General features: G+C 40.2%; 1 protein-coding gene across 5 annotated transcripts in view; it reads right to left on the reverse strand.

The window, feature by feature from the left end:
- Window positions 1–25,750, reverse strand: part of LOC124052195 (caskin-2-like) — a 50,945-nt gene extending 25,195 nt beyond the window's left edge. For 4 of the 5 annotated variants that reach the window (XM_046376155.1, XM_046376154.1, XM_046376153.1 and 1 more), the window contains exons 1-3: window positions 25,615–25,750; window positions 20,756–21,213; window positions 3,080–3,131 (exon numbers count right to left, since the gene is read on the reverse strand). In XM_046376155.1, coding sequence (XP_046232111.1) covers window positions 3,080–3,131; window positions 20,756–20,849 — 146 coding nt within the window. In that variant the 5' untranslated portion in view covers window positions 20,850–21,213; window positions 25,615–25,750. Of the gene's footprint in view, window positions 1–3,079; window positions 3,132–20,755; window positions 21,214–25,255; window positions 25,584–25,614 lie in introns of those variants that run through there. The other variant, XM_046376152.1, reaches the window with a different exon arrangement.
- Between the last annotated feature and the right edge of the window lie 549 nt (window positions 25,751–26,299).

The following is a 26,299-nucleotide window of genomic DNA, read 5'->3' on the forward strand; positions in this document are numbered from 1 at the left end:
ACTCACAGAGCTGACTCGCTTTCACTCAGGGTAGATTACCAAGATAAAGCACCAATACCAAACTCACCAGACTCTATTTCGACACGACTCAGATTTTTCTTTAATGACTTGGACTTGACTTGAATTTATACACTGGGAACTCGAAACTGTACTCGAGCTTTTACATTTCTGTTCATATAGGGATTAAACAAACATTTGTTAATTAGCACTGTGAACTTTAGCCAGCCTGCCCGGTTCCCCTTACTGCCAGCTTGCCTTGTATTAAGTCACTGTATTTTTTTCTACTTTTTATTTTCTTTCTCATTCCATTCTAGCTGTAAGATACATTTACTATGAATGACTATGACTCCCCTATGACTTTACAGTGTTATAATGACCTAATTTCCATAGAGGTAGCTCGCGGCTGTGCTCGCGGCTGTGCAGGTAAACCCAGAGTTAACACACTAGGTGATTAGCAGCTCTGTGACTGAGTGATCACCAATGTCGGGCTTAGTGAAACCAGCTCAAAGAAAGAACCTGACCGAGGGGAATGTACTTTGTGATACTCGCTGAGTGGCTAGACAAGTTAGAGATGATTAGGTTTAGATGTCAGTCTGATATAAAATCTGAGGGATCTCCAGACTGTGAAGAGTCTTATCTTATCAGCATCACTGTGTCTGTAGCCACACACACGCACTCTGCTACGAGAACGTACCTTGTTCACATCGTGAATCACTGACAGCCAATTTCTAGAGACACACTGCCTCAATCCCCCTCCCTGGAATGGTGTTGACTCAGTGACAAGAGACTGTTTGCTAATCCTTCCCTCCCTTCGTTCTTTCCTTTTACACTGGTCTCATATATCACAGGTAACCCCTTCCTCTGTACCACTCACACATACACACACACAGAGACACTCCATCATGGATGGACATGTTTAATTTCAACACCCCTATTGAGTGTCACCTCCCACGCACTGCCCTGACTCTGCATGTAGACACACACTGCAGGCCAAAGTCAACACTCACGCACATAGCATATCGGCTAACAAATAAACACACACAGCAGCTTGAAGGGGGGGGTGCATAAGAACAGAGACTAAATATCTTGAATTAAGTGAGAGTCTTTGAAACAAGAAAAAAAACAACAGATCTCAACCTATTGAGGCTCCTATTTGAAGCTGTCACAAGTACGCAGAACAGCCAGACACTGTAATCAAGTGAAAGTAAAAGTTAACATCCATATTACTGCAGTAAACAATTGCAAAATCATCTACGAACAAACCGTCAAAATATAAATCTAACCTCTGTGCTGCCTGCTTATGCAAGTATGTAAGCTAAGCAGCCAAACATGGTTATGCAATGACATAAGACTTAAATTTTTCCTTAAAACACTAGCATTATGTCGCTCTACACTGCAATACAAAAACAATGCTGTTTTTTTATCTCTGTATATTCTTCATAAATCATCAATACTAGCTTTTAGGCAAAAAGCTTGACCATCTTATAATATACATAGCGACTAAGTGCCTCTTTAAACTTTTACATGGTTCTTGTTCTAAATTAAATAAGCACCACAGAAGGCAAGTATAAACTGCATATGCAATCGGCAAGAACTGACAGCTTGACAAGTGCAGCAACAGTAACCAAGGTTTCAAGACTTCACACAATGAATGTAATATTTAGACCTGAATACGACAGTGTTGCTCAGCCTTACTTTCGATTTTGTGGAGAGATCACTTGTGACACTGCAGCAAAAAAACCTCCACCCCCCAAAAATTCTTTTCCCCAGTGAAAACAGACTGTTGACTTGAAAACATCAAACTGTAAACAATTATGACTCTTTCTATTATGAACTTTTGATCCAAGGAGGTGTAATATTTGTTAACCTTTCCTCGAGCCTAGTGCTGCATACCCAGGAAGTAAACCTGGAAGCTAAAAAAACCTTACTGGACTACGTGCCAGATAAGCAAGTCTCAATGGACTGAAGCGGTACCATCTTTGGATCTGGGATATAATTTTACTGCACATCTCTGTTTTAGGACGGCCGTGTAGTGGATGAACTTAAAGGCAGGAGACTTGGGGCAGAGATTAGGTGCAGATCAACCAGGTGTTTATTTCACCCACAAAGAAGACATAACGGCAGAACAACAGACAAACACTGTGGACCACAGGCAGCATGCGGTCCTGACAGCAGGCCCTCTTACTAAATACTGGCAGCCTTTTATAGCCTGCCACTGATTAGGACATCCGCCACTACCAAACACAGGGAAATATACCCCTCCCCAAACATCAAACATTACCACAATATCCAAACAGATTAAAATACATATCCCCTATATTTGTCACCCATAGCCAGCATGCTCTCAATTTGTATTATACAGTACAATAAAGTGACAGAAACCTGGAAAGAAAACATACACTACACAGTCACCTCCTCCCCTATTGACCATATGGTATCTCCCAGAACCTTAACCTGGCGTTCGGTTTTCCCAGGGATTCTTTTAGCCTGAACACCCTTGAAAGCAGACAACAGGTGAGTGACCTTGCACACAATATTGCACAATTAAGCCACACACTTAAGGCATCATTGTAGAAGAGCTAATATTACTAAGACCAAATGTTCAAGTAGCCACACTAAATTTGTCCTGTCTCATCTTATCTTTGCAGATTAGGGCTCAATTCTACCCCAACTGAGAAGCACCTACCACATCCCTAAGAGAAACATTTTCAATACATACCATAATTACAATAAAACACCTCATGCTCTCCACTTACTACGCACATCGGAAAGCAGAATATGGTAATGGCATATTTACCACAGTATCACAGTCTTGTTACGAGCTAAACAAACTCAATTTCCTGTAATTTTCTACATCACTAAGGGTGCGATAATAACTGTGAAGGACACTATATGTCTGAACACGCGGGTGATTTGGGTATGAGTCACTGTGAAGACTGAAGACAAACAGAAGGGAGTCACAGGTAGGGCTTTTTTTTTTTCAATCTCTGTGTCAATCAAGACTACATTCTTTTGACTCAACTTCATGCTTATCTCACAGGCTGACACACACACAAGCACGTACACACACTCCTCTTACCCGTCTGAGTCTTGGTAGTTGATGTTGAGTCTCTTGGTGGAGCCCAGCAATTCTGGAAGAAGATAAAGAGAAGGGAGAGCAGAGGGAGGGAATGGAAAAAGATCATTAGAATTTGGTGCCTAGTTGTATTTTCATGAAAGCGCCCTCCAAACATGCCTCCATCCTTGCAGGACCCCTGCATGGTGGGTTTTTTTTATTACCCCTCCCCCCTGCATTTCTCCCATCATCACTCCTTCCTTCAAACAACCTGACAGCCCTGACAGGATGGGGAACTTTCCTCACCTCCTGCTGCCTCACCCTTCACTCTCTCAGCGAGTCTGACACCCTCATGACAGCCAAATGATTCAGAAACTATTGACTTTGCCTTGTAGAAATGTACCATTCCACTTCATTTACACTGTTATCACAGCTTTATGGAATTGAGACCGACAGCCATAAAACACAAGCATGCTAGGATAAAACAAACATATATTTCATTTTTTCCAAAGCAGCAAAAATTGCATAAGTCCATTAGCAAGATTGGACAGGTTTATATTTTTACACTTACCTTGAACCAGACAGTCTGCTACTTGCCCCATGTCTTACTCATTCACTCTGTACTCCAAGAGGGAACGTACTTTAGTCCACTCATCTGTTCTTTTTCACTACTCCAGCTTCTGCATATGTAACTAAAAATCACTAAAATGTGAAGAAGACTCAAATTCAATATCTTCTGATGATTTAAAAATGCCTTTTCACTGTTCAGTGTCTCAAATTGAATACCGATTTCAAACTGGTTTAGAAACTGGTCCCAGCAGTTACATAAGGCAATTACTTGCTTCAAGAAATGGCAGCTAAGCTGATGTATCATATTTTTAATCAAAGTTACAAAGTCAAAACCAAAACCTTATTGTTACTGCTTCTTTTACATGCAAAAACCTTCTCCCTTCTAAGTATCATCTGACTCATCATCCCAATGCTTCGCTCAGCTTGTAAAGCCGCATTCTAAATTATATCACACTAGATTTCCAGACTTCAAAAATCATGCAAATATATCCATCTCATACATTCATCATCGCCATCCTCTAATGAGGGCTGGAAACGCTCCTCACACAGCTAAATATCCTTGGACGTCCTACAGCAGAGATGTACTGTAAAGGCCCTACTGTCCACCAAGACCCACACAGGAAAAAGACTGCCAAGGCCTCTGAATACAGAACCATTCATCGCACTCAATCTCCTTCACTGTTTTCTCCCACTTAGGTGTGGAAAATCACATAAGTGTGTGTGTGTGTGTGTGTGTGTGTGGACAGAAAAAAAGACAGAAAGAGAAGAAAAAGTTGGCAAGACCTTGAGATCTTAGATAAAACTGGAAACTGACTTTGTACAATTAAAGATCAGTACTGAAAGGACTGGTGATTCACAGAATATTAAACACCTGAGATTGGTTTTATTGTAACAGTCAGTGTTTCACTGTTGGTGAAACAGATCAAGTGATTTAAAGAAATGACCACAGACTCGGGCAACACTGTGGTGCAGATCTGAATCCAAAGCTGGGCCCTTCTGTGCAGAGTTTGCATGTTCTACATTGCCCATAGGTGTGAGTGTATGAGTCTGTGTGTGAGCCCTGCGTTTGACTGGCGTCCAGTCCAGGGTGTACCCCGCCTCTCGTCTGTAGTCAGCTGGGATAGGTTCTACCCGAAAGGTTCAATTTCACTTCATCCATAACTTTCCAAAACCGACAATCTGACAAGCTTGCCCACTTCACATAACAAGTGGCCAGGCTTGCAAAAAGTAAGGCAGGGTTTGTATTTCTCTTTTTTCATTCTTCACCCAACCACTACCTTTTTTCATGTGTACAAATTGGAGCAACCTTATAGAGAGATTCAAAGTCCCTCCCTTTCTGGTTCTGCTGAACTGTGCCATGAATTACACATTTGATGTGGTGCATGATGAATTTAAAAAACAATTCAGCGAGTCAAAAACTTGCATCTGTTTGATTCCGATGTCATCTGGTACCATGCTGATTTAAATTGATTTGATAGGCTACATCATTAACAAAACACAGCTCACATGTTGTGGGCAAAAAAAAAAAAATCGCAGATGAGAGAATCCAAATACAAGTTTTGTTTTGTGGGCAATTTTATAAAACATCCTGTTTACAAAGAAAGTCAAACAGAGCCAACACAGGGGAGGAAGAAAAAGAAAGTGTGTGTGTGTGTGTGTTGGGGTGGGCAAGTTGGTGTGTATGTACAACATGGTCGGAGGCCAGAAAGGGAATGGGAAACGCAGGCAGCAACAGACAAAAGTGGTCAGACCAAAGGCCTTTCGCGCTGTAGACATTATGACATGTACCACTTTATTTGAAAGTAAAACTGAAAGCAACGATAAGCATGGACAAAGGTGGATCAGGAAGTTTGTGTTTGTTTATATTTACTGGTCCATCTAATTTCTTGCTCATAATTGTAACTGCTATGCAGATCTCAGATATGCACATGTTGGTTTCAGTTCAAAATAGTTTCAACTGATCATTAATAACACACACAGCTGTTATTGATTATCCACAGGTGTGACAGCCAAAACTATAAAAAAATAAAGCTTAATTTATAATAAATTGCGCAATTTATTAACAATGGCAACAACACTTTAAGTATACATGTATGAATAACACTTGTGGAAAAGACAAAATGGGTTTCATAATCAAAAAAGAATGCTTAACAGCAGCCGCTGCAAAATAAATAAGTACTTGTGAAGAAAATACCAGAATAAATATTCCATATAAAACATAAGAAAAAAAGAGAATATGTACCAAATGGTGAATTCATAGCATATAAAAGGGTTCCCACTGGAGAACTGATTAAATATTCAATTCTGGTTTACTGATGTTACTTTTCAGCTCAAATGAAAATGGAAAATATTCAGAATTCCAGTATTGGTTTCCTGTGCATAAAACCAAAAGCCAAAAGACATATTTAAAAATATTTGCTGCATTGCTGTAATGCATTGCTATCCCAAAATGCACAGACCTCATGGAGATACAATTATGTGTTATCCAAGAAATTTCTTAAGGGATGTCTCCCATTTCTCCTGAAGCTCACTGGATAAGGAAGGCATTCTGACTTCCACGGTTAGGAGTTCAATTCCCACTGGATGTTTTCACGCCTGCAATGCACACATTCCCTACAGAGGGTTTTAGAGGAAATTCTCTACCAAAAGACAACATTAATGTGCATAAACCTGCTCATTTTAAAGCAGTCCTATGAACTTTACATGCTGCTGAAGACTCACATGCATAAAAACAAGAGCCTGAAGGCACAAAAAGGCACACTGATAATGAGACAGATAGAGGGGTTGGGCGTTGGGCTGCTTGCCAAAGCGGGGTCTAAACTGTCCCAGCGGTATGGAAAGAACAGGGCCTTTCAGGAGTTCTAGTTACAACATGAGCCGGCATTCCTCACATAGCACACCCACCATGTTATCCTACTCGCTCGCTGTCTCTCTGACTATGTATCCACAAAGCTGTCAACTCCCTTTTCTCCCTTCTGCTCTCAATCCCCTCCCTCCTTCCCTCTTCGCACAAAAGTAGTAGGGGGCTCCTTCTGACAACAGGATCAATTAAGTTACCAGCATGTTGACTCTCCGTGTGTGTGCGTGTGTGTGTGTGTGTAGACCACAGCTCTAACCTCTCTGGGAGTTGGTGCAAACAGATGTGTAGTAAATTTCGTGCATTGTGCTTTCCTACAGGGATGGGGAAATTACAGGCTTTGCTCCCTGCTGAAAGCTGATGTCCACAGAAACAAAAATTACTGAATGCTACGAGCCGAAGAGTTGTCAGTGTGGAATTCCTCTATTGTTTTCCATGGAAACAACAAACAAAGCAAAGAAACCATGTGATGCTGTGTTTTGATAACCTTATCAGATGCATAATGAGTGCTCTGAACTACTGTTGTTGTGCTCCCTCAGCACCTTTCCAATAACAGCTGAAGCATCCTGGACAGAAGAAAAGGATCTCGATGCTTTGATGTGCTGAGAATGTAGTTCAGTGAGGACGAAGGAACGCTCACAAGACGAGAAATAAATACAGAAGGAGGGGGAGGAGACAAGGAGAGGGGAAAGATGAAGCTATACCTCCATCCAGGTGAGATGAGGGGAATGTTTTTAGCATGTGTCAGGTGCATAAACAACAAAACATGCAGAAAATAAAAATCCTCGCTACAAGAACAGACAAGTCTGCAAACTGTTCGTTTCAGGCTCATTGAGATAGCTATGACCCGGATAAATGAGAATATACACAGACACAGAGAGAAAGAACCAGCCATTGGATAGTGTACAAAAGAAATAAAAGACAAAAAAAAAAACAAATGACTTGTTGTGTTTGTCTCTGTCAACAAGGTTTTTTGGCTACATGGGCTTCTCAGAGAAATGGCTGGTTCTGTCTCTTTATCTGCTTAATGCTCCAATATGCTTATCAGCTTGTCCGCTACAGGGAAGGCAGTGTACAGTGGGAAAAGAGCTTCTTCACTACAAATGGCTTCCTGTTGCGACTGAAAATAAGGTTTATGAGAGCTGTGATTCTGATCCAGAACAATAAAGTTACGGGTAATGAAACCATTATCTTAAAAGGAGCTCAAATGCTGCATAAAGCTGAGGGGAACTGCAGAGTTCACTGATACTTCTCTGTGGCTTCATCACTCAACTATCTACAATTTGGATGTAGCCTCTGGGTCTGAAAGGTGAAGCCAGTGCAATAGTGTCTTGAACCTTCATTTTCTGTAACGGCCAGCAGGGGGCAAATTCACTGGTTCCAAATAAAAAAGTCTTATTGTATATAAGCTTATGAGAAAATACACCTACTTCTCACCTGATTTATTACCTCACTAAACAGTTTCCTTATGGGTTTATGGTCACACTGACTATTTACTAGGTGTGCTTTCAAGGTGGCAATTCACTACCACAGCCTGTCCTCAGGCTTCAAAAACAGCAGTCCACAAAATAACAACACTTTATCACACCTTTTTCTTTTAATTTGACCTATTGTCAATACAAGGATATTGATTATTGCTGAGTATATTTTACATATTGCTTCATACAAAATGCTTCTCAAATTGCATAATATCAAAAAGATTCAACTTAAAACTGCTGAGTGCAGCTTTTTGACACTTGTCCTTTTCTTCTAGCATCTGAGCATATTTGAGAAGCCTTGTCTTAAAGCATATTTTTTGCTGTATTTTGCTGCCACATATCACCTTGGAAATAAAAGCAAGTCTAAAAAAAGACTATGCAAGACTGACTTTGCTATTTCAATGTTTTAGAAAAAGACAGAAAAGCCTTTCCACTTGTGTTTTCACTAAAATAAGAGTATAGAAAAACTACAAACAAAAGTGGTTACTTTCAGGAGATGCTCTTTGGAATTATGCTAAAAAGTCTTCACTCCATCTGAAGCATTACGCCGCAGAGAATTCAAACGCACTTCCACCCATACCAGCTTCTCATTAACAAAAGCAGAAATGGACACTTGATGCAAGAGTTGTGGCCTGGGACGAGCCCCCACACCGCGATGAGGCGAAGGTAGCCGGCAAAACAAACAGTGCAGCCACAGTGGCCTGCCCGGGGCGAGACCAAAACACAGGGGAGCGAGAAAAGGGGGTAATTTAAGGTCATCATCTGTCTCTTGAGATAAATGGTTTGTGGTCAGGTAAGGACCTCATCAAGGGAAACACTTATCTGAGGAACACATCAATCTAACTGCACTGATTACTGAGAGGGTAAACACAGTCCCTAAAACCAAACCACTGAGGCAGAGCTGAGTCTTGACTCCAGCTGTCCCGTAGAATTCCTAATAAGGCTCCAACAGCATGATTAGGTATTTGTCTCCGCATGCAATACGCTGTTGTTGTTTATAACAACCAAGTGTACAATGACACGCTTAACATTGACCATAAATGATTTAAAATGTAAGAAAATAGAACAGAGGTATAGGTTCACAATCTATGTCTGCAGCCTTAAATTAACTATAAAATTACAGCTGACAGTGTCTCCAGCAGTTGGCTGCAGCAGTGACAGAATCCTTGGCAGGTGGTGCGATGGTCACAAAATCCCTGTAGGAGTGTGTATGTGTGAGCGTCTTTGTGTGGAGTGTAAAACAATGTGCTTAAACTGGGATGTTAAGTCTCACTAAGTGGGAGTCATCATCGTGAGAGAGAGAGAGAGAGAGAGAGACTGTTTGTGTCAGCTTGAGTTGCTGCTGCCACAGCTTTCCACAAGGAAATAAAAAAAATCATGGCTTCAGAAATAACAAGGCAAAAGCAAAGTGATATATCTTAAAATCTCAAAACCAAACACATATACAGCTGATAAAACCACAAAAGTTCCTATTAAAGATGGAAAGTGGATGTTTTAAAAGTCAGACACAAATACTGAGTAAACGACAGGAAAGATTTAACTTTTTAAACCCTGTTCGGGCCTAAAGTAACTGGGAATAGATGTCTTAGGAACACATTTCTGATCACACCAGTGTCAGTTTCATGTCTCCATGAACTAAACACTTAGAGCAAATGTGCTGGGATTATGACATAATGCTCAAAATTGAATAAATATAAAAAGTAAAGTTTCTCAAGCGGGTGCATTTAAATTAGAATCAAAGCTGAATGCATCCTGTGATTATAGCAGTTTTGTTTGTATTGACCTCAAAATTAGTGTGCGTCTGTTATCGACAGCTTGTGTAATATTGTAATATCTGAAGTAATGACAGCTCAATTTTCTGCCTGGGTACATGTGAGACACTGGATTATCAGGGCTCACTGATCATGTGTGCAATGGCCTCCTTTCCAACCATTCTTTTAAATGCATTTGAGGTATTTCAGTATTCAGTATTCAGATCCTGTATGTGCTCAGGAGAAATTCCAATTGTATTTGAATCAAACAAATATTTTGCTGTTAAAAGGATGCTGATATGAAAGCCTGCAGCTGTGCTCAAAAACCATGTATGCATTTGTAAATGGCTGCTTCCTGCTTCACTTTATTAAAAAAGAAAAGTAAAGATTTTTCTGATAGCATTTCAAAACTCCTGTCAAACTTTTGTTTTAATGTTTTTATTGTTTGTTTGTTTGTGGGGAGTGATGTTTAACCTATCATCAAATATTATTAAATAACGTTCCCTATAAGTCTGAATTTGGACTTCACTAAAATGTCACACTGTCAAATATGCTTAGGAGAGACATCTGATAGTCAGATGTAATCAGCTATAATCCTGCTAAGTCACAGACCCACAGCCTGATATGTGATGAATGTTAAAGCTCCTGGGTGAACGGAGAGAGACAAACAATCCCTAAGGCACCATCAGCACCAGCTTTTAAATAGGTGAGTGAGCAGCAGCCAAATGGGCTTTCCTGCCAGAATGCTACCTGCAACAGAACACCTTTTGTTTTAGCTCAGGTAGTACAGGGAGACACTCAATATGTGTTGTACGTAGACTGCGAAGGGAAACCGAACTGGTTTCGCTTGCCTCTATGTGTGTATTTATGACAATGTGTTCAGTTAAACGGATGGTCATAAAGAAGTAGCGTAGGCTGTGTGCATGTACTGTTAGTGCAGCTGGAGCTGTGAACACTACAGAGGAAAGTAAGGACAGTATGAACAATGCACATCATGCACCTAAGGGCATACACATGTACCAAATTTACAAAGTGACACACTTTAGCCTCATCAATTCTTAATCAACTGCTCCACTGCTGCATCGTCTGCTATATGAATAAACGTTGAAAGTGGGTCTTGAGAAAAGCCCTAAACATCAAAACAGCTCTGGGCCGTATTATTCAGTAAATTTACTCCATTGTTAAAAATGTAGAGAGTAATCTCCCGTGGTGCCGCTGGCAAGTAGGTCAGACACACTCAATATTCACTGACAATGAGTCAGTGTGGAAATGAAACAGATGATCTGTAGTGCTGTGTTGCATTGTTGCATATTGGTTGATGCACGTGAGCTGGCGATGCTACATCTGTATAAATCCTTCTAAACAACAGGAGATTAGAAAGGGGATAAACACACCTGCAGGTTTTATATTGCATAACAAGCATCAACCCTGCACCTTAGGGACAGAACACTTTGCATACCATTCAAATCATCTGTTTACTCTGCTTACTCAAGTCACTGTCGAGCTCCTTAATTTCCATGCACTCTTCCTGCAACTAGCAGACATGAGGCTCTGCATTAGACCAGTTTACTGCCTCAGAATATTGGCCTTGGAAGGAAATGAATATATTGGTTATTAATATTTAGCATATACTTAGGGGGGTATTATGATGGGACATACTGAATATTTAAAATACAAAATCCAAATATGCCATCTCTCATTAAGGCTAAATTAGCAAGACTTGTGCATATCACAATATTATAATACAGCATTTGATCTACCTCACCTATAATAAACATGATTTGCAGCACAAATCGTGTTTATTCTATTTTTTTCATGAGCGAGACAGTATTAAATCTGAACAAACCATTCTCTTGAGAGGTGCACATGATAAGACATTGGGATGTGCAGTATATATATACTGTATGTTGGGTTGCTGCTTGGGAGCAAAAAGAAAACATTTCCTATAATGGACAATTGTGCAAAATTCTTTCAGAGAGGCTGCTAATATCCTTCAAATGACCCAGATCTACAAAGATCCGTGCAGTCAAAGGTGCACTCTGAAAACAAAATTAGAGGACATATACTACTACTCTATAGAACATTAAGGTTCTGAAAATTAAAAGCAGGACTGCTACTAACAGATTGAACATGATTACTAGCAGTATTTCTAACAATAACATATAATAGATGTAAAATAGAACAATGAGAACATGTTGCTCTTATAAGGAGGCTGGCTAGAAGGAGCACATATGGCACAACGGCACCAGAAGCAAGGTGGCAAGTTTCTCAGGAACCATCTGACCCACATAAGAAATAATGGGTAAATCTTTATTTTTTCACCTGAACAGAATACTGCCCCAACAATCAAGTAACTTCCAAAAGGTACAATGAGGTCAGATTTCAACCTATTTATAAAGGGAAACATAATTCCACTTAAATATTTCAGTACACTACAAGAATCCACGATTTTCCTCAACCAACTACAAACACGCAACAAAACAATGCTCCATCCATGTTAGGCTAATGAGGTATTCCCTGTCTTTTCTTTTTCTTTGTTCTATCTTTAATAGCAAGGCGGTCAAGGAATGACAGAAACCAATCTCTATCTCAGAACCATGTCTATTACTGAAGAGGACTGAGGTGTAATGAGAGGAAATATGATACAGGTTCATGTAGAGTTCACCTGCCTGGAATAAAAACAAAACAAAACAAAAACTTCTGTGTACTTTCTCTTTGACAATACCTGCTTTGTGCAAGTTTACTACCATTTAATACCATTTTTCCTTTTCCATCTCGCTAATGACAGTGGTTTTTTGCGTGACTTGCTCCATACTACAATTTGTAAAATGAAGTCATGCTCACATTGGAGTAGACTCTGAACCATGGTGAACTAGAATGTGAAGACTTAAGACCTGGTTCTGGTTAAGTCCTGAGGGTGCATACTGACTCTGCTCTTATTTTGAAAATAGCAAGAATACTGTAGCAAAGCCTTGGGGCCATTTCTGATTATGCTGCTGAGGTCAAAAAAAAGCAAACAATGAAATCAATTCCAACAAAGGCTACTTTGCTTGGTGACACCCTCCAGCTAGTTAGTGAACTTACTGGATTAATCCCAAACACCAGCATTGGGTCACAGGGACACGGATGGAAAAGTCATTACAACTCTCATTTAGCCTAAAAGGCAAGGATCAATAGTCTCTTGTGCCTACATAATGTGGAAATTGTGCAAGTATGTGTATGGCAGTGACAGCTTGACTAACTGTAACTTTCTCTACACAAACCCCATCTCTCAAACTGCTGGGAATTGAACCTAAACACAGTCTTTACATTCTGGGTCACAATGTGTCCATGTCACCAGGTATTGTAAACTGGCAAGCAAACTAAGCTTCATAGATAAAATTGCCATTTAAATATAACCTGAATTACATTGCTTAGCCTGAAGGCATTGAAAAAGTTTTCACTGAAAACCCAAATACATCAGTGAAGCAGTCTGATTCCACTTGTTCCTCACATGTCACAAGTTTGCCTATTACAGATCCACGCTGATCTGTTAGCACAAACATCATGTAAGACACAGACATTTCTCATTACAATGAATGGCGTTTTATTCTGAGGCACTGTCGCTTATCAAACAGCTACAAAGCTTCCACTTTGGAGTTAAGAGATGGGAAGAATCAGAGGATGAAATTAAGGTAGAAAGACAGAAAAAAACAAAACAGTGCAATAACGGAGAAGATCAAAGCCACAGCAGCAAGCTCTTCTGCTGATTCTCGTTACCGCTACCAGATACCGATGCAGCCCAATTCCCAATTCATTCATATAAATACACACACACAAGGAGAGTCAGACAATCATATTATCCCTGTCGGTACACAAAAAAAAAAAATCCTTTTTTTCCCCATTGTATCACAGATTCAAATCCAAACATATGATACAATACAATAACATAACAAATACAATAACAAATAACACAATAATATAATAACAGTGTTGCAGGGCATGTGAAGGCAAGACAGAAACCAGTGACACCGTGCCTCAGACTATGAATGCTGCATTCATGCACCTGCCCGAATGACGGCTTGTTTTTAAGTAACAGGAGAAAAGAATTGGGCTCAATGAGGATGAGTGCCAGACTCAACAATGTGCAACCTGAAGCATGTAATAAAAGGCTAGTTGTACTAGATAAATGATGCCATCTATTGCAGCCACACACACAGTACTTAATTCCCTTTGGTAAATTCCTCAGCAATCCTAGACAGGCTACCCCATCTGTCAGGGGAGGAAAGGGGTCAGGATTAATGTGTATGTGTGTGTAACCAATAGAGTGTAAGAGTAGGTGAACACAAACTGCTTGGCTGCTACCCAACTGTCTGGCTAATAAAGTATAAGAGTGATTAGCCCAGTTAGCAGGTCAGGGCTACAATTTCCTACATGTGAGAAAAGACTTAAGTTGAAGAGTTCAAAGAAAATCAACTATTCATCGGTTTTGGCAAAAGCTGTATACTATATATGCATGGTGACAACACATATGCTTTAATCCACACAAGTACGCATAAACCTCTTCTTACAAACTCTTATGTCTGTCTAGCAGACTTCCAGTCTGACACTGGGCCAGATGGGTCATCCCTTATTCTAGGTATAAGGATGAAGGAAGGCACAAGCCAAGATAAAGGATGGGGGGGCAGTGGGATGAAGGTGTGAGTTGTCAAAGCAGTTGATCCAGAGAAAGGCACTTGTTGACCCAGAAAAGGAAAACCCCAATTCAATATCTTAAAGTAAATAGTTCACTTTTTTTGGGAAACTTCATTCTGAGAGGAAGATGATTAGATTGATATCAATGTCACATTAAGTGAAAGTAACCTAACCTCTGTCCAAAGTGAAAAATTGGGTCTAACTCTCCAAAAACATTTTTAATGCATGGATTTAACAAACCCAAAACAGCTTTTTACTAAGTGAGCTTTAGGTGTGCTGCTAGGCACATATCTGAACTTTGGATAGAGCCTGGTTAGATGTGAATGTTATTTAACTTTTGGAGTGTATTCTCCTAGTTTGTTCTTGAAACTTAGAAAGTATAACTTGGTGTAGAAAGGCCATTAAAGATTAATCAAAATAAAAACCCAACACACAACCATTGTGAATTTCTGTTTTTGAAGTGTGAACAGAATTCTTCAGCAAGTTCCCAGAGGGCACCCTCCAATTAAAAGCAATGAGTTTCACTGGTATTGAGGCTTATGTGAGGGTTTCAGAGTGCTTTTCTTTAGCAGGAGACCAATATCTAAACAAAAAAAGGATCATAAATCTCAACAGCTTTCTATGCACATGGCAGTAATACTTCAAACTAACCAAACTAATACTAGAGTAACCCATTAGCTGATTGACAGGAAAAACTGACAAACCTTAGTTTTTTAAGCATTAATTTCAAACATTCTGTGCTTCCATCTTATCAGATTTAAGAAATTCCTACTCTTCCATTTTAAATCATCGTCATTTGAATATCTTTGGATCATTGGTTGGCTATTTGGTGATCCCCTGACTTTTCTACTGGTGCCATCAACAGATCAAAATTTCACTTGTGCTTTAAAACTATCAACCAAAAATCAAACTAAAGAATGGCTATGCTTAAAATTTCTTTACTATATTTTACTAGTGCTATACCTTACATACTTAAACGCACACTAAATCATTTCTTCCATTAGAAGTCTTTCAATCAAAACAATAACAAAAGACCAGGTTTGATGATGATGTCATGAAGCTGGGATCAAGTTAGCTCCTGCCTTTACAACCACCACTGCCAATGAAAATCTATCTGAAAATCTATCTTAAAAAAATAAATAACAGAGTTAGCTGGTGAATCACCAACTTCCACCTTCACTCATCTGTTTTTTCCAATGTTTACCCAGATGTTACAGCAACTAGAAGGGGTAAAAATGATGCCATTGACAGACAACCAAATGGAAAGCTCAGTTACCTTGAATAAAATTAATATTTGTTGGAAATATGTGATACTGTTAAGTACACAGATCAACAAAATATGTAACAAAGGTCTAGCCATTTATAGACATTTCAATGTGTAGAAATAATATATTAATAAGCTACATACAGGATTTTTTGAATAATATTTGTTGGCCTGCATTTCAGTGAGTTGATCTGAGAGTTTGCAATTCACTGTACCTGTCATGGTTAATCATGGTGGGTGTTCAGTATCATCACAACACATCATTATGACAGATTATTCACTTGCATTCAGCTAGGACTCAGCTGCTAATATCATGGCAGTGATCTGATTATGATGTGCTAATCACAGCTGCTTTATGAGTCAGTTTGCAGACTTAGGCATGGCTTACTAGTGTTAACCTGCGTGTTTGGTGAAAAAATGTGCAAGACTTGTGAGGGTCTGAGTCATTGCTACGTTATGTGTGGATCAAATGGCTGACTCAATAGGTGTTCAAATATGATCTTTTGCCTTTGTGTCTCGGCTGTTTGTCCATCTGTCCGTTGAGAATTACCTAAAGGCCTTGTATTTACCGTGACAGAAGAGAGGGATGGGCTGTGGGTCAAGATGAAAGCAGGCATGTGTTACAACAAAAGACATTGTAATCATGAAGGCCTTTGAAGAACCTCTAGTCTCTAATGGTCCCCATTTAGGGAGGGGCAAACAACACCCACTTGGGTCCTCTACTAGTCAAGAGTACATGAGAGGGGTACACGTAGGGCAAGATGACTTTACGAGTCAAGCTGTTACTCTGTATGCAACCCAAAGTGAATGGCTGGACAGAGGCTGCAGCCTTCTGTGTAACCACCATACTGTGTCTATCTCCAGTGAACCCACCTGATTTGTCAGCTTGCAACAGCTAAGCAGAAAGAGGGAGGCTGTGGTAAGTCCACTTAAATTGACTGAGCACCCAACCTGATGTCAGCAGATGGCTGATCAGAGAAGAAACCTCCCATCTCAGCTCCCTGTCCATCAGCCAGCGTCAGTGCCACAGATAATCCCCTGAGGACACTGCACGAGTCCCGTGCCAGCTTTACCATCAGGTCCTTTCAGCAAGCATCACCCGAGCTACTGCTGTGACAACACAAGCAACTCTGTTTTAAGACCGGTGCTGGACTTATGAGATTTTTCTTTATCAAACCCTAATAACTGTGAGCGTACACAGAGATAGGTGTAAACCACTGGAGGTTAGTTGCAACTTCAGCTATTGTTTTGGCCCATTTACCATAACCACCTCATTTGTAGAACTGCAAAGATTAGGTAAAGCACCGATAATGGATTAAAAAGCAATGGCTAAAGGCATCTTTTAATTATTTTTTTTTTTGTTCAACTGTCCAAAAGCCAAAGACATTTAATTTACCATAGCACAGAACAGAACCTGAAATCAATCAATCAAAAATAACTGCTGATTAATTAACTTTTGAACAGTAATACTCAATACTTATCCTGCACCTGGTGTGTCAGTTTTGTACTCGCTGTCACATACCCAAACAACCAAAAAAATTGAGCGCACACACAGAGTGAGCCCTCTTCTGCTAAGTCTCACACGTTCTGCTGCTAGATCAGCTGACGAGACACACCCCCTGTTTTACATTGTGTTTTTGTCTGTCCACCACATGTGTGGTCACTCCCTGACCTCCAAGTGCCCCCCACCCTCCCCAAACCCCCCACCCGCCACTCCCTGCAGTTGCAGAGTTCAGTCCATGCGCAGGTGCCTCCCACCTCCATGTGCGCTCAGCCTCGGCCCAAGGCCAAGCCTGGAGGCTTGGGAATGTCCAGCATGTCAGCCTAACACCATCAGAAGAGCTTAGAAAGCACCTGAACTCTCCAGAAGCACTTATGCATAAGTTGTGTTTGTTATCATAATGTCTCTTGAGCTCAGAAGAGCGTCACAAAATGCTTTGAATGTAATCATGAGAAGTGAGATGACATTTTGTGTTCATATAAATCCCATTTGGCGGTCACTGCTGCAGGACTGTCACAGCAGAAGCCACAGCTCAAGTCCAGACTGTGTTTGTGGTTCAGGCCAAAAAGGTTTTTTTTTTATTAAATTAAATGTTCCAGAAAGCAAATTAATTTTGAGTTGTTAGTGAATATTTTACTGATAAGTTCTGTATCAACATTTTTGCGACTCGTTACATACATCAATTAATTCCTGTTTCTCATTATGCTACTGGAAAATCTAATTGGTTGGCATTATGTTCCCACTGCAAATTTATTTGCTGTTGTTAATTTGTTGTGTATAAACATCATTTCAAGGAGGACCACATTTCATGTGGTCACCAAAAGTATCATAATTCATCACCTGGGGACCAAGATAGTCCACAGTATATTTACTGAACATCCAGTCATCAATTTTCATGACAGCATTCTGAACTAAAATTTTGGTCAAGGGAAATTTTGAACTGTTGAAAAGAGAGAAAACACCTGATTCAAACTCTGGTAATGTTATTAAAAATGAACAACGCACACAAGCACCAGCTGCAGGCTGGCTACAAGAGCGTCTCCCCAAACAACTGCAAGCAGTAACTGTTTTATTATCTCGACAGTAGCTTTGTCAGATATCTTGCCCAGGACCAAAATGTAAAAATGTATAATGGACAGATGAACTGACAAACCTGACCAACTGCCCGTCTTGGCCCAACCACAGGAGGACAAAAACTACTTGATTCCATCCCACTTGATACAACCACGGTATCAAAATATGACTACACAGGATTCTTGGCCCAGATACCTTGTTGCCACTTTAAGAACTTTAACTTTCACTTTACGAAATAGTTTGACTTATGGCCATACACCTGTAAAAATAATGACATCAACAATTCCAACTGAGCATTGCTTTCAGTGGCACATAGCATGCAATGATTGCATGCTTACACTCTAGAAAAAGATGGGGAACGTGATAAACATTATCAGATAAATATGAGCAATGTGCACATGTTTTCCTTGAGCTTGTGATTACATTAACATTTGTCTCAAAGCACCACTGTGCCTCACAGAGCTGACACTGCAGCAGTGGACTCATAGTCTTGATGTTACCATGTAGTCCAATGGTGACTGTTATCAAGATTATTCCCATATTCATCCCAACTCTCAGTGCTGTGGAATTGTATTCATTTGTTACTGCTGTGATGACACAAACCTTACGATCACAAACATGCAAAAATTGATTTTGCATCACGATATAAAAACATTCTTAACTGTAATTTCAACTTAATGATACAATTCAATAGTCAGAGTTTATATAAAAAAAGTAATTAAAATAAATGATCTGCCTAGTACTAGTACGTGACATAACCCTTTGGGGGTAACTGCTTTTAAAAACTCGAAGCAGGTCACTCCTAACCAATCAATCAGCCATTATTGACAGGGCAGCTCTGTAAATGGAGACAGTGGAGTCCATCTGCAGAGCCCTCGCAGTCAGCCGCAGCATCTGCTGTGCTGCTGTCAGACGTCGCTGCTCTGACTGGAGTGACAAACGACTTCACCACTGACAACATCCTGCGAGGGTCCTCGAGGATCAGCACTATGTGGGAGCGACTAGGATTTACAGAGATACACAACAAATGGCATTTTCCATCCATGTGTGCAACAATTCAACACTTATTTCCCCCCACACACATGCATCTTTGTCCATAATCTGTGTTCGCAGATGCCGAAAAGATGAGCCAAAAAGACAAAGTATACAATCTTATTTTTCATTATATATGCGGTCTGCTGCTGTGTTTGCTTGGCGGAGGTCCAATTCCAACGAGTTGGAACACACAACCCAGTTACACTCTGCAATGCCCTCCATATTACTATGGAGGACAAGATCCGATGCCACATACCACAGCATTTATTGCCCAGGCTAATTTGCAATGCCCCTCTCAGCTCTTCTTTCTTAACTGTTACATCAGCTTCTTTCAGTATTTCTATTTTGACTGTCACTTCAACTAAACCTACAGCTGTTTCACCATTTCAGCTATTTCATATCAACTCCAACATTTTAGCAGCAGGCACAGAAGCCTTTTCTGTTAAGTGTTTAAAAATTCACTTTTTTCTGTATTGGTTGTTTGCTTGTATTTATTTGTTTCACTTCTATATTGTTTATTCTTTCATTTATTGATTCAAGCATCTGTATTAATTTTGGACGTATTTAAGGATTTCACGTCATTTTTTCTTATCTTCCATAATTCTCACCTGGGGAGCTGCATAACACAGATGGTGATGTGTATTTGGCTGCTGAGCTGCTCCTCCAAAACAAATACAAATGCCTTGCTCAAGGGCACTTTGATGGTAGTTTCTAAAACAACAGAACATTACTCATTCATATTCCTCAGCTGCATTTTCCCCAGCCAGTTTGGCAATCATTGGATGTTCAAATACAGAAGAACACAGCAGTACAAAAACAGACAATATCACTTTTAATATTTTCTGCCAAGCAGTCCTCGTTCTCTCTGTACTGTGTAAAGTGTGTAACAGGCTTTTTCCTGACAGCCACAGCTTTGTTCCCATTGCTTGTCACAAAGCAGCCAGCCGTACTGATGAAAGCCCAGAACAGATAACGCCACAAAGAGAGGCTTCAACTTCACAGCCTGCTTGGCCTCAACTTTCCCCAGGCTTGGATAAGAGAGAACCCTGTCATTTACAACAATGCAACTGTAAAGCGAGCTCGCTTGTCGCCTGACTTGAAATCTACACAGATAAGAAACTCTGAGAGAAGAAAGCCCCGAACAACCCACACAGCAAGATGCACGAGCTACAGGGGTCTGCATTTAGGAGATTAACTAGGGTTGTGCTGCAGTTTGAATCCACTTAGTTTCAAATTGTCCCCGACCTGACTGCTGGAGGGGTCTGCGATTGTGTCCACAGCTGAACCCGATCCTGTGGTTATCGCCAGGAAACTGCACTTGGGTCAGAAGAAACGACTACATCTCAAACAATAACAGCCCCGGCTCTGCTATCTAAGTTCTGTTTCCTAGTGGAAACAATTACGAAAGAACAGAGCAAAGAACAGAACAAACAAAAATCTCCTGATAAAACAACTCAAACCATATATCCCTCTGCCTCTGTTTGCGCCATACTCACTGGTTTTGTTGCACTTGACTTTGGAGAGGAGCTTGTGTGCCAGCAGAAGATCTCCACTCTTCACTGCCACCAGCAAATCCTGTTCTTTCCCCATGATTACAGACCTAACCACAGAGACACAACCTGCTCACAGTCAACAACCAAGGGCCGCTGTTCTTTTTTGGTTTTTGTTTTGTCTCTTCAGTGCTTTTTCAGGCAAACTGTTTCAGCAACTTCACAGGTGAAGCTGCTGAATCTGAGCCATGAGATGATGTTGTGAATACAGGTCTTAGCAGCATGAAGGAGCCTCAGATAAACTGGTCCAGGAGGTCTTTATAGTCTTGTTTGGGTCCATTGTCTCTGATGGGAGTTAGAGTGGAGTTACAGTAGGACTAGCAGGGGTGTAGTGGCTCGCAGCAGGATTCTGTCAAACTAGAGGCAGCAGCAGTCCAATCTGCCATTACACTGCAAAGTGAATGCTGAAAAGAAAGAGACAGAAAGAAATTACTTTAAGTCCACAATCCTTTTAAAAAACAAAAAACAAAACATACATTCAAAAAAACACCAGCTTCTCTGTCGCATTACCATAACTATGACTCACCACCATATGACAGCGAAGAGTGTCACACCTCTGTACCACTTTGTTACTGACAGAAATGTGTCTGTAGCACAGACTGCAGAAAACAGCCAAGAACCTAAAGCTGGCATAGAAGGCTTGCTCAGATTGGTACTTTCCCTTATCTATTCTTTGATCACATAGTAGTGGTGTAAATAATGTTAGATTTTAGATTCAGAAATCATTTTGTTATTTACACTTCTGCTTTGCCTACTGTGGCATGATAAAATTACCTCAGTGAAAACAATCCTATAGAGCCTGGCCAATAAATTACACAATATATCAGCGGATATTATCTTAATGCAGATGTATTTGATCACATATACAGTGGCTTGCGAAACTATTTGCCCCCCTTGAACTTTGTGACCTTTTGACACATTTCAGGCTTCAAACATAAAGATATAAAACTGTAATTTTTTGTGAAGAAACAACAACAAGTGGGACACAATCATGAAGTGGAACAAAATTTATTGGATATTTTTAACTTTTTTAACAAATAAAAAATGAAAAATTGGGTGTGCAAAATCATTCAGCCCCATTGAGTTAATACTTTGTAGCGCCACCTTTTGCTGCGATTACAGCTGCAAGTTGCTTGGGGTATGTCTCTATCAGTTTTGCACATCGAGAAACTGATATTTTTGCCCATTCCTCCTTGCAAAACAGCTCGAGCTCAGTGAGGTTGGATGGAGAGCGTTTGTGAACAGCAGTTTTCAGTTCTTTCCACAGATTCTCAATTGGATTGAGGTCTGGACTTTGACTTGGCCATTCTAACACCTTGATATGTTTTTTGGTGAACCATTCCATTGTAGCTTTTGCTTTATGTTTTGGATCATTGTCTTGTTGGAAGACAAATCTCCGTCCCAGTCTCAGGTCTTTTGCGGACTCCATCAGGTTTTCTTCCAGAATGGTCCTGTATTTGGCTCCATCCATCTTCCCATCAATTTTAACCATCTTCCCTGTCCCTGCTGAAGAAAAGCAGGCCCAAACCATGATGCTGCCACCACCATGTTTGACAGTGGGGATGGTGTGTTGAGGGTGATGAGCTGTGCTGCTTTTACGCCAAACATAACGTCTTGCATTGTTGCCAAAAAGTTCGATTTTGGTCTCATCTGACCAGAGCACCTTCTTCCACATGTTTGGTGTGTCTCCCAGGTGGCTTGTGGCAAACTTTAAATGACACTTTTTATGGATATCTTTAAGAAATGGCTTCCTTCTTGCCACTCTTCCATAAAGGCCAGATTTGTGCAGTATACGACTGATTGTTGTCCTATGGACAGATTCTCCCACCTCAGCTGTAGACCTCTGCAGTTCATCCAGAGTGATCATGGGCCTCTTGGCTGCATCTCTGATCAGTCTTCTCCTTGTATGAGCTGAAAGTTTAGGGGGACGGCCAGATCTTGGTAGATTTGCAGTGGTCTGATACTCCTTCCATTTCAATATTATTGCTTGCACAGTGCTCCTTGGGATGTTTAAAGCTTGGGAAATCTTTTTGTATCCAAATCCAGCTTTAAACTTCTCCACAACAGTATCCCGGACCTGCCTGGTGTGTTCCTTGTTCTTCATGATGCTCTCTGCGCTTTAAACAGACGTCTGAGACTATCACAGTGCAGGTGCATTTATACAGAGACTTGATTACACACAGGTGGATTCCATTTATCATCGTTAGTCATTTAGGTCAACATTGAATCATTCAGAGATCCTCACTGAACTTCTGGACAGAGTTTGCTGCACTGAAAGTAAAGGGGCTGAATAATTTTGCACGCCCAATTTTTCGTTTTTTTATTTGTTAAAAAAGTTTAAAATATCCAATAAAGTGTGTTCCACTTCATGATTGTGTCCCACTTGTTGTTGATTCTTCACAAGAAATTACAGTTTTATATCTTTATGTTTGAAGCCTGAAATGTGGAAAAAGGTCACAAGGTTCAAGGGGGCCAAATAGTTTCGCAAGCCACTGTACTTCAGCTGATAAAAAACAGTTTCTGCAAATGACCGTTACAGTTTCCAGTTGACTGTGATGATGCATTTAAATGTCTGGCTTCATTTAAACTAGCAAATCCTTACATTTGAGGAAATGGAACTTCTTGTGCCTTCTCAAAGCATGAGCGTCACATTAAAGCGTTCCACTTTAGTAGTAATCAAAACAAAAACACTTTTTAAAAGAGGAATGCTGTCAGAATTAGGCATGTGGTATAAACTTGACCCAACATTTGTTTCCTCTCTCAGAACCAGGAAGCCCTGTGCTACCGGAACGTGCAGCTAATCTGTTACTCTTTCCGTGCAGGAATAATGTCTCCATCCATTGATAACATTCCCCTGACTTTAAGGAAGCATCATTTCAGTCAAAGTTGTGTCTGGCCATCTGCCAAATTACATCTTTGGAAAAAGTTTTGTATTTTCTTCTCCGAGAATGAAAGTGAGGAAGAGCTGATTCAAAACCAATTTGCCTGAGATCTCAATCACACGGGACAGCAAGTGAAGAAGCAATGCTACAGGGAGAGGAAATAACTGAGACACAAGTGTAAAAACAGTCCTTCTGTTTTTACTACTGAGGCAACATCAAACAGGCTGTTTCAGTGAGCCACACAGCCTCCAATTACAACAGGAGCCCATTCTGTGTGCAAAACAAAACCACAATTAGGACTCCCAATAAGCTATAGCTATTTATAAGCTATTTAAGCTAAAAATCTTGGAGGAGATGGTGTTTGCATCTGCCTTTCCCAGGGAGTGGTTACTACTAATGGGGAAATTAAGCAGCAACCAGACGTTTTGGGATTTAAAAGAATGTCAGCTGAATTTTGTATTTTTAGTAGACCTCAGAAACACTTTTATTCTCCTTGACATCTCAATACACATGACAAACATCCTCCATAATAATAATTTATTTCAGCAGCAAGCTTTAGTCTTTAGGTGAGTCTGCATTCATAACCTGTATTTGCAAGTCAAATACAGGAGTAGGCTATCTGGTCTCCCAGCAGGGCTCTTTGGACACATAGCTCAGATATTACTCAACATTACTAGGTGTGATCATGCAGCAGTGTAGCCCAGCAGCAGATGCCAATGCATGTCTTTGCACTGACACATGATCTAAAACTAGCCAGGCACCTTGCCAGGCTGTAAACAACTGCATAGCCCCCTCACTAACATGAGCCAGGATGTAAACAAGGAGTCCAAAATGGCCTTGTTAGTCTAAATGTCAGTGCAGAACAGTAGTGAAAAGGAGTTCTGTAGCTACGGGTGACCTTCTCATGAGATCCTAAGTGACAAGTGTCATATGTGTAAGAAAGGCCATGAATGTGTAATTCTTCAGTTTTATGTTCTGACTATTCACTCTAATCAAGTGAAACCGATTTTATTTACAAGCAGAATGAAAGCATTTCAATTTATTGTCACTGTTTTGACTTCTTAGAATTAAGATGTTAAGCATTTGTTTAAAAAGTTCAACAGTATGCTTTGGAGCACAAGTTTAGTTGTAACACGCTGCTCAATTATATGCAGATAATTTAAAACCAAACTCCCTTTTTCAACTAAGGCAATTTAATCCCACCTGGTTTGTCGGCAAACTTGAGCATTTATTATGCGAAGTTTAAAGACCTTTCATAAATCACAACTGTTGCTTGTACATTCGGCAGACATCATATAAATAAATATGTAGGAACATCGTAAAAGTAACACCTCAACTGATTCGCCTGTTGTTCATATGATACTTATCCACCAAAACGCACTGAGGGGTGATAACGCGAGGGATGAAACAGTTGCTAAAAGTTGACATATTACTTAAATAAGGTTTACTGCGGTGGTTTACATATATCCCGAATTTTCAAGAAAGCACTGAAGGTTCGTTTAAAGTTATTATATATGTTCTACCGTTTGCTTGCGGATAAAATGACAGCGCCGGGATACCTTACCGTGAAGTACTGGCAACAACCATGGGATTACCAGCGAAACTCAGCCGGCAGCTGAGGAAAGAGCCGTTTGAAATTCGGGCAGCTAGGCTGTATATTTGGATACGTTTATTAAGGCATGTCCGCTGCTACTCGCCGTGTAAATCCTCCATACTCGCAGCCTCTCCTCGGTAGCTAGCTAACCTGTCAGTCTCAATCATTGATACAATGTTCTCAACTGTCAAGATGTTTAACTCCCAGACACTCAAAAGTCCAAGAACACGAGTCTTTCCATTTATACAAAGCGTTACGCGTACACGCTGAGGTCATTTCAGTTAGCTTTTCCTGGATAAATAAGTTTACATGGAAAGGAGCGTCCTCACCTGTTGTAGGCGGCGAGCTGCAGGTGGTGACAGAGAAATTCACAGTTGAGTTACTGCTGGGAAGAGCGCTGGACAGCACGAGACAGAGGAGCCATCGTCAAGCCAGTCGCACCAATGCACCTTCCGATAAAAACTTTCAAAGTAAAGCTCTCGTTGAACGCGGTATCACAATAATTTACATTTTGCTTGTTAAATTTTGTATTTATTTTTTTTTTTACATGTTTGCAGTGTCATTTGCCAACGATTGTTTGTATTTGTTGCATATAAAGGGGAATTTACCGTTAGATTATGTATTGAGCTGCAGTCTTTTTGTAACTCTATCCCCTGTTTATGTTTTTAATTTGGAAGCACAATTACATAACTTCTCCTATCATAGAATTTATTATCTTTCTTTACTCCTACCAACTTTACAGAGTGATGTGGCTGTTTAATCTATTGCTACATAACTAGGATCCAGTAATACAAATTTAATAAATAGAGATAAATCCTTTGATAAATAATTTAAATTAGGGAGAGTTTTCATTGTTAGACTCTCCAATAATCACATAAAGAGACCCCTGTTTAGTTTACTTTTCCTGATATTTAGATCTAACTGTTTTTGATGTTGACACTTCTGGATATTATAAACCTAAGGAAAATGCTTGTTTCCCCCGCACGTGACTCCCAAGAGCCTCATCAGGGACTC

This window comes from Scatophagus argus, chromosome 21 (assembly GCF_020382885.2).
Source record: "Scatophagus argus isolate fScaArg1 chromosome 21, fScaArg1.pri, whole genome shotgun sequence".
Taxonomy (NCBI): Eukaryota; Metazoa; Chordata; class Actinopteri; family Scatophagidae; genus Scatophagus; species Scatophagus argus.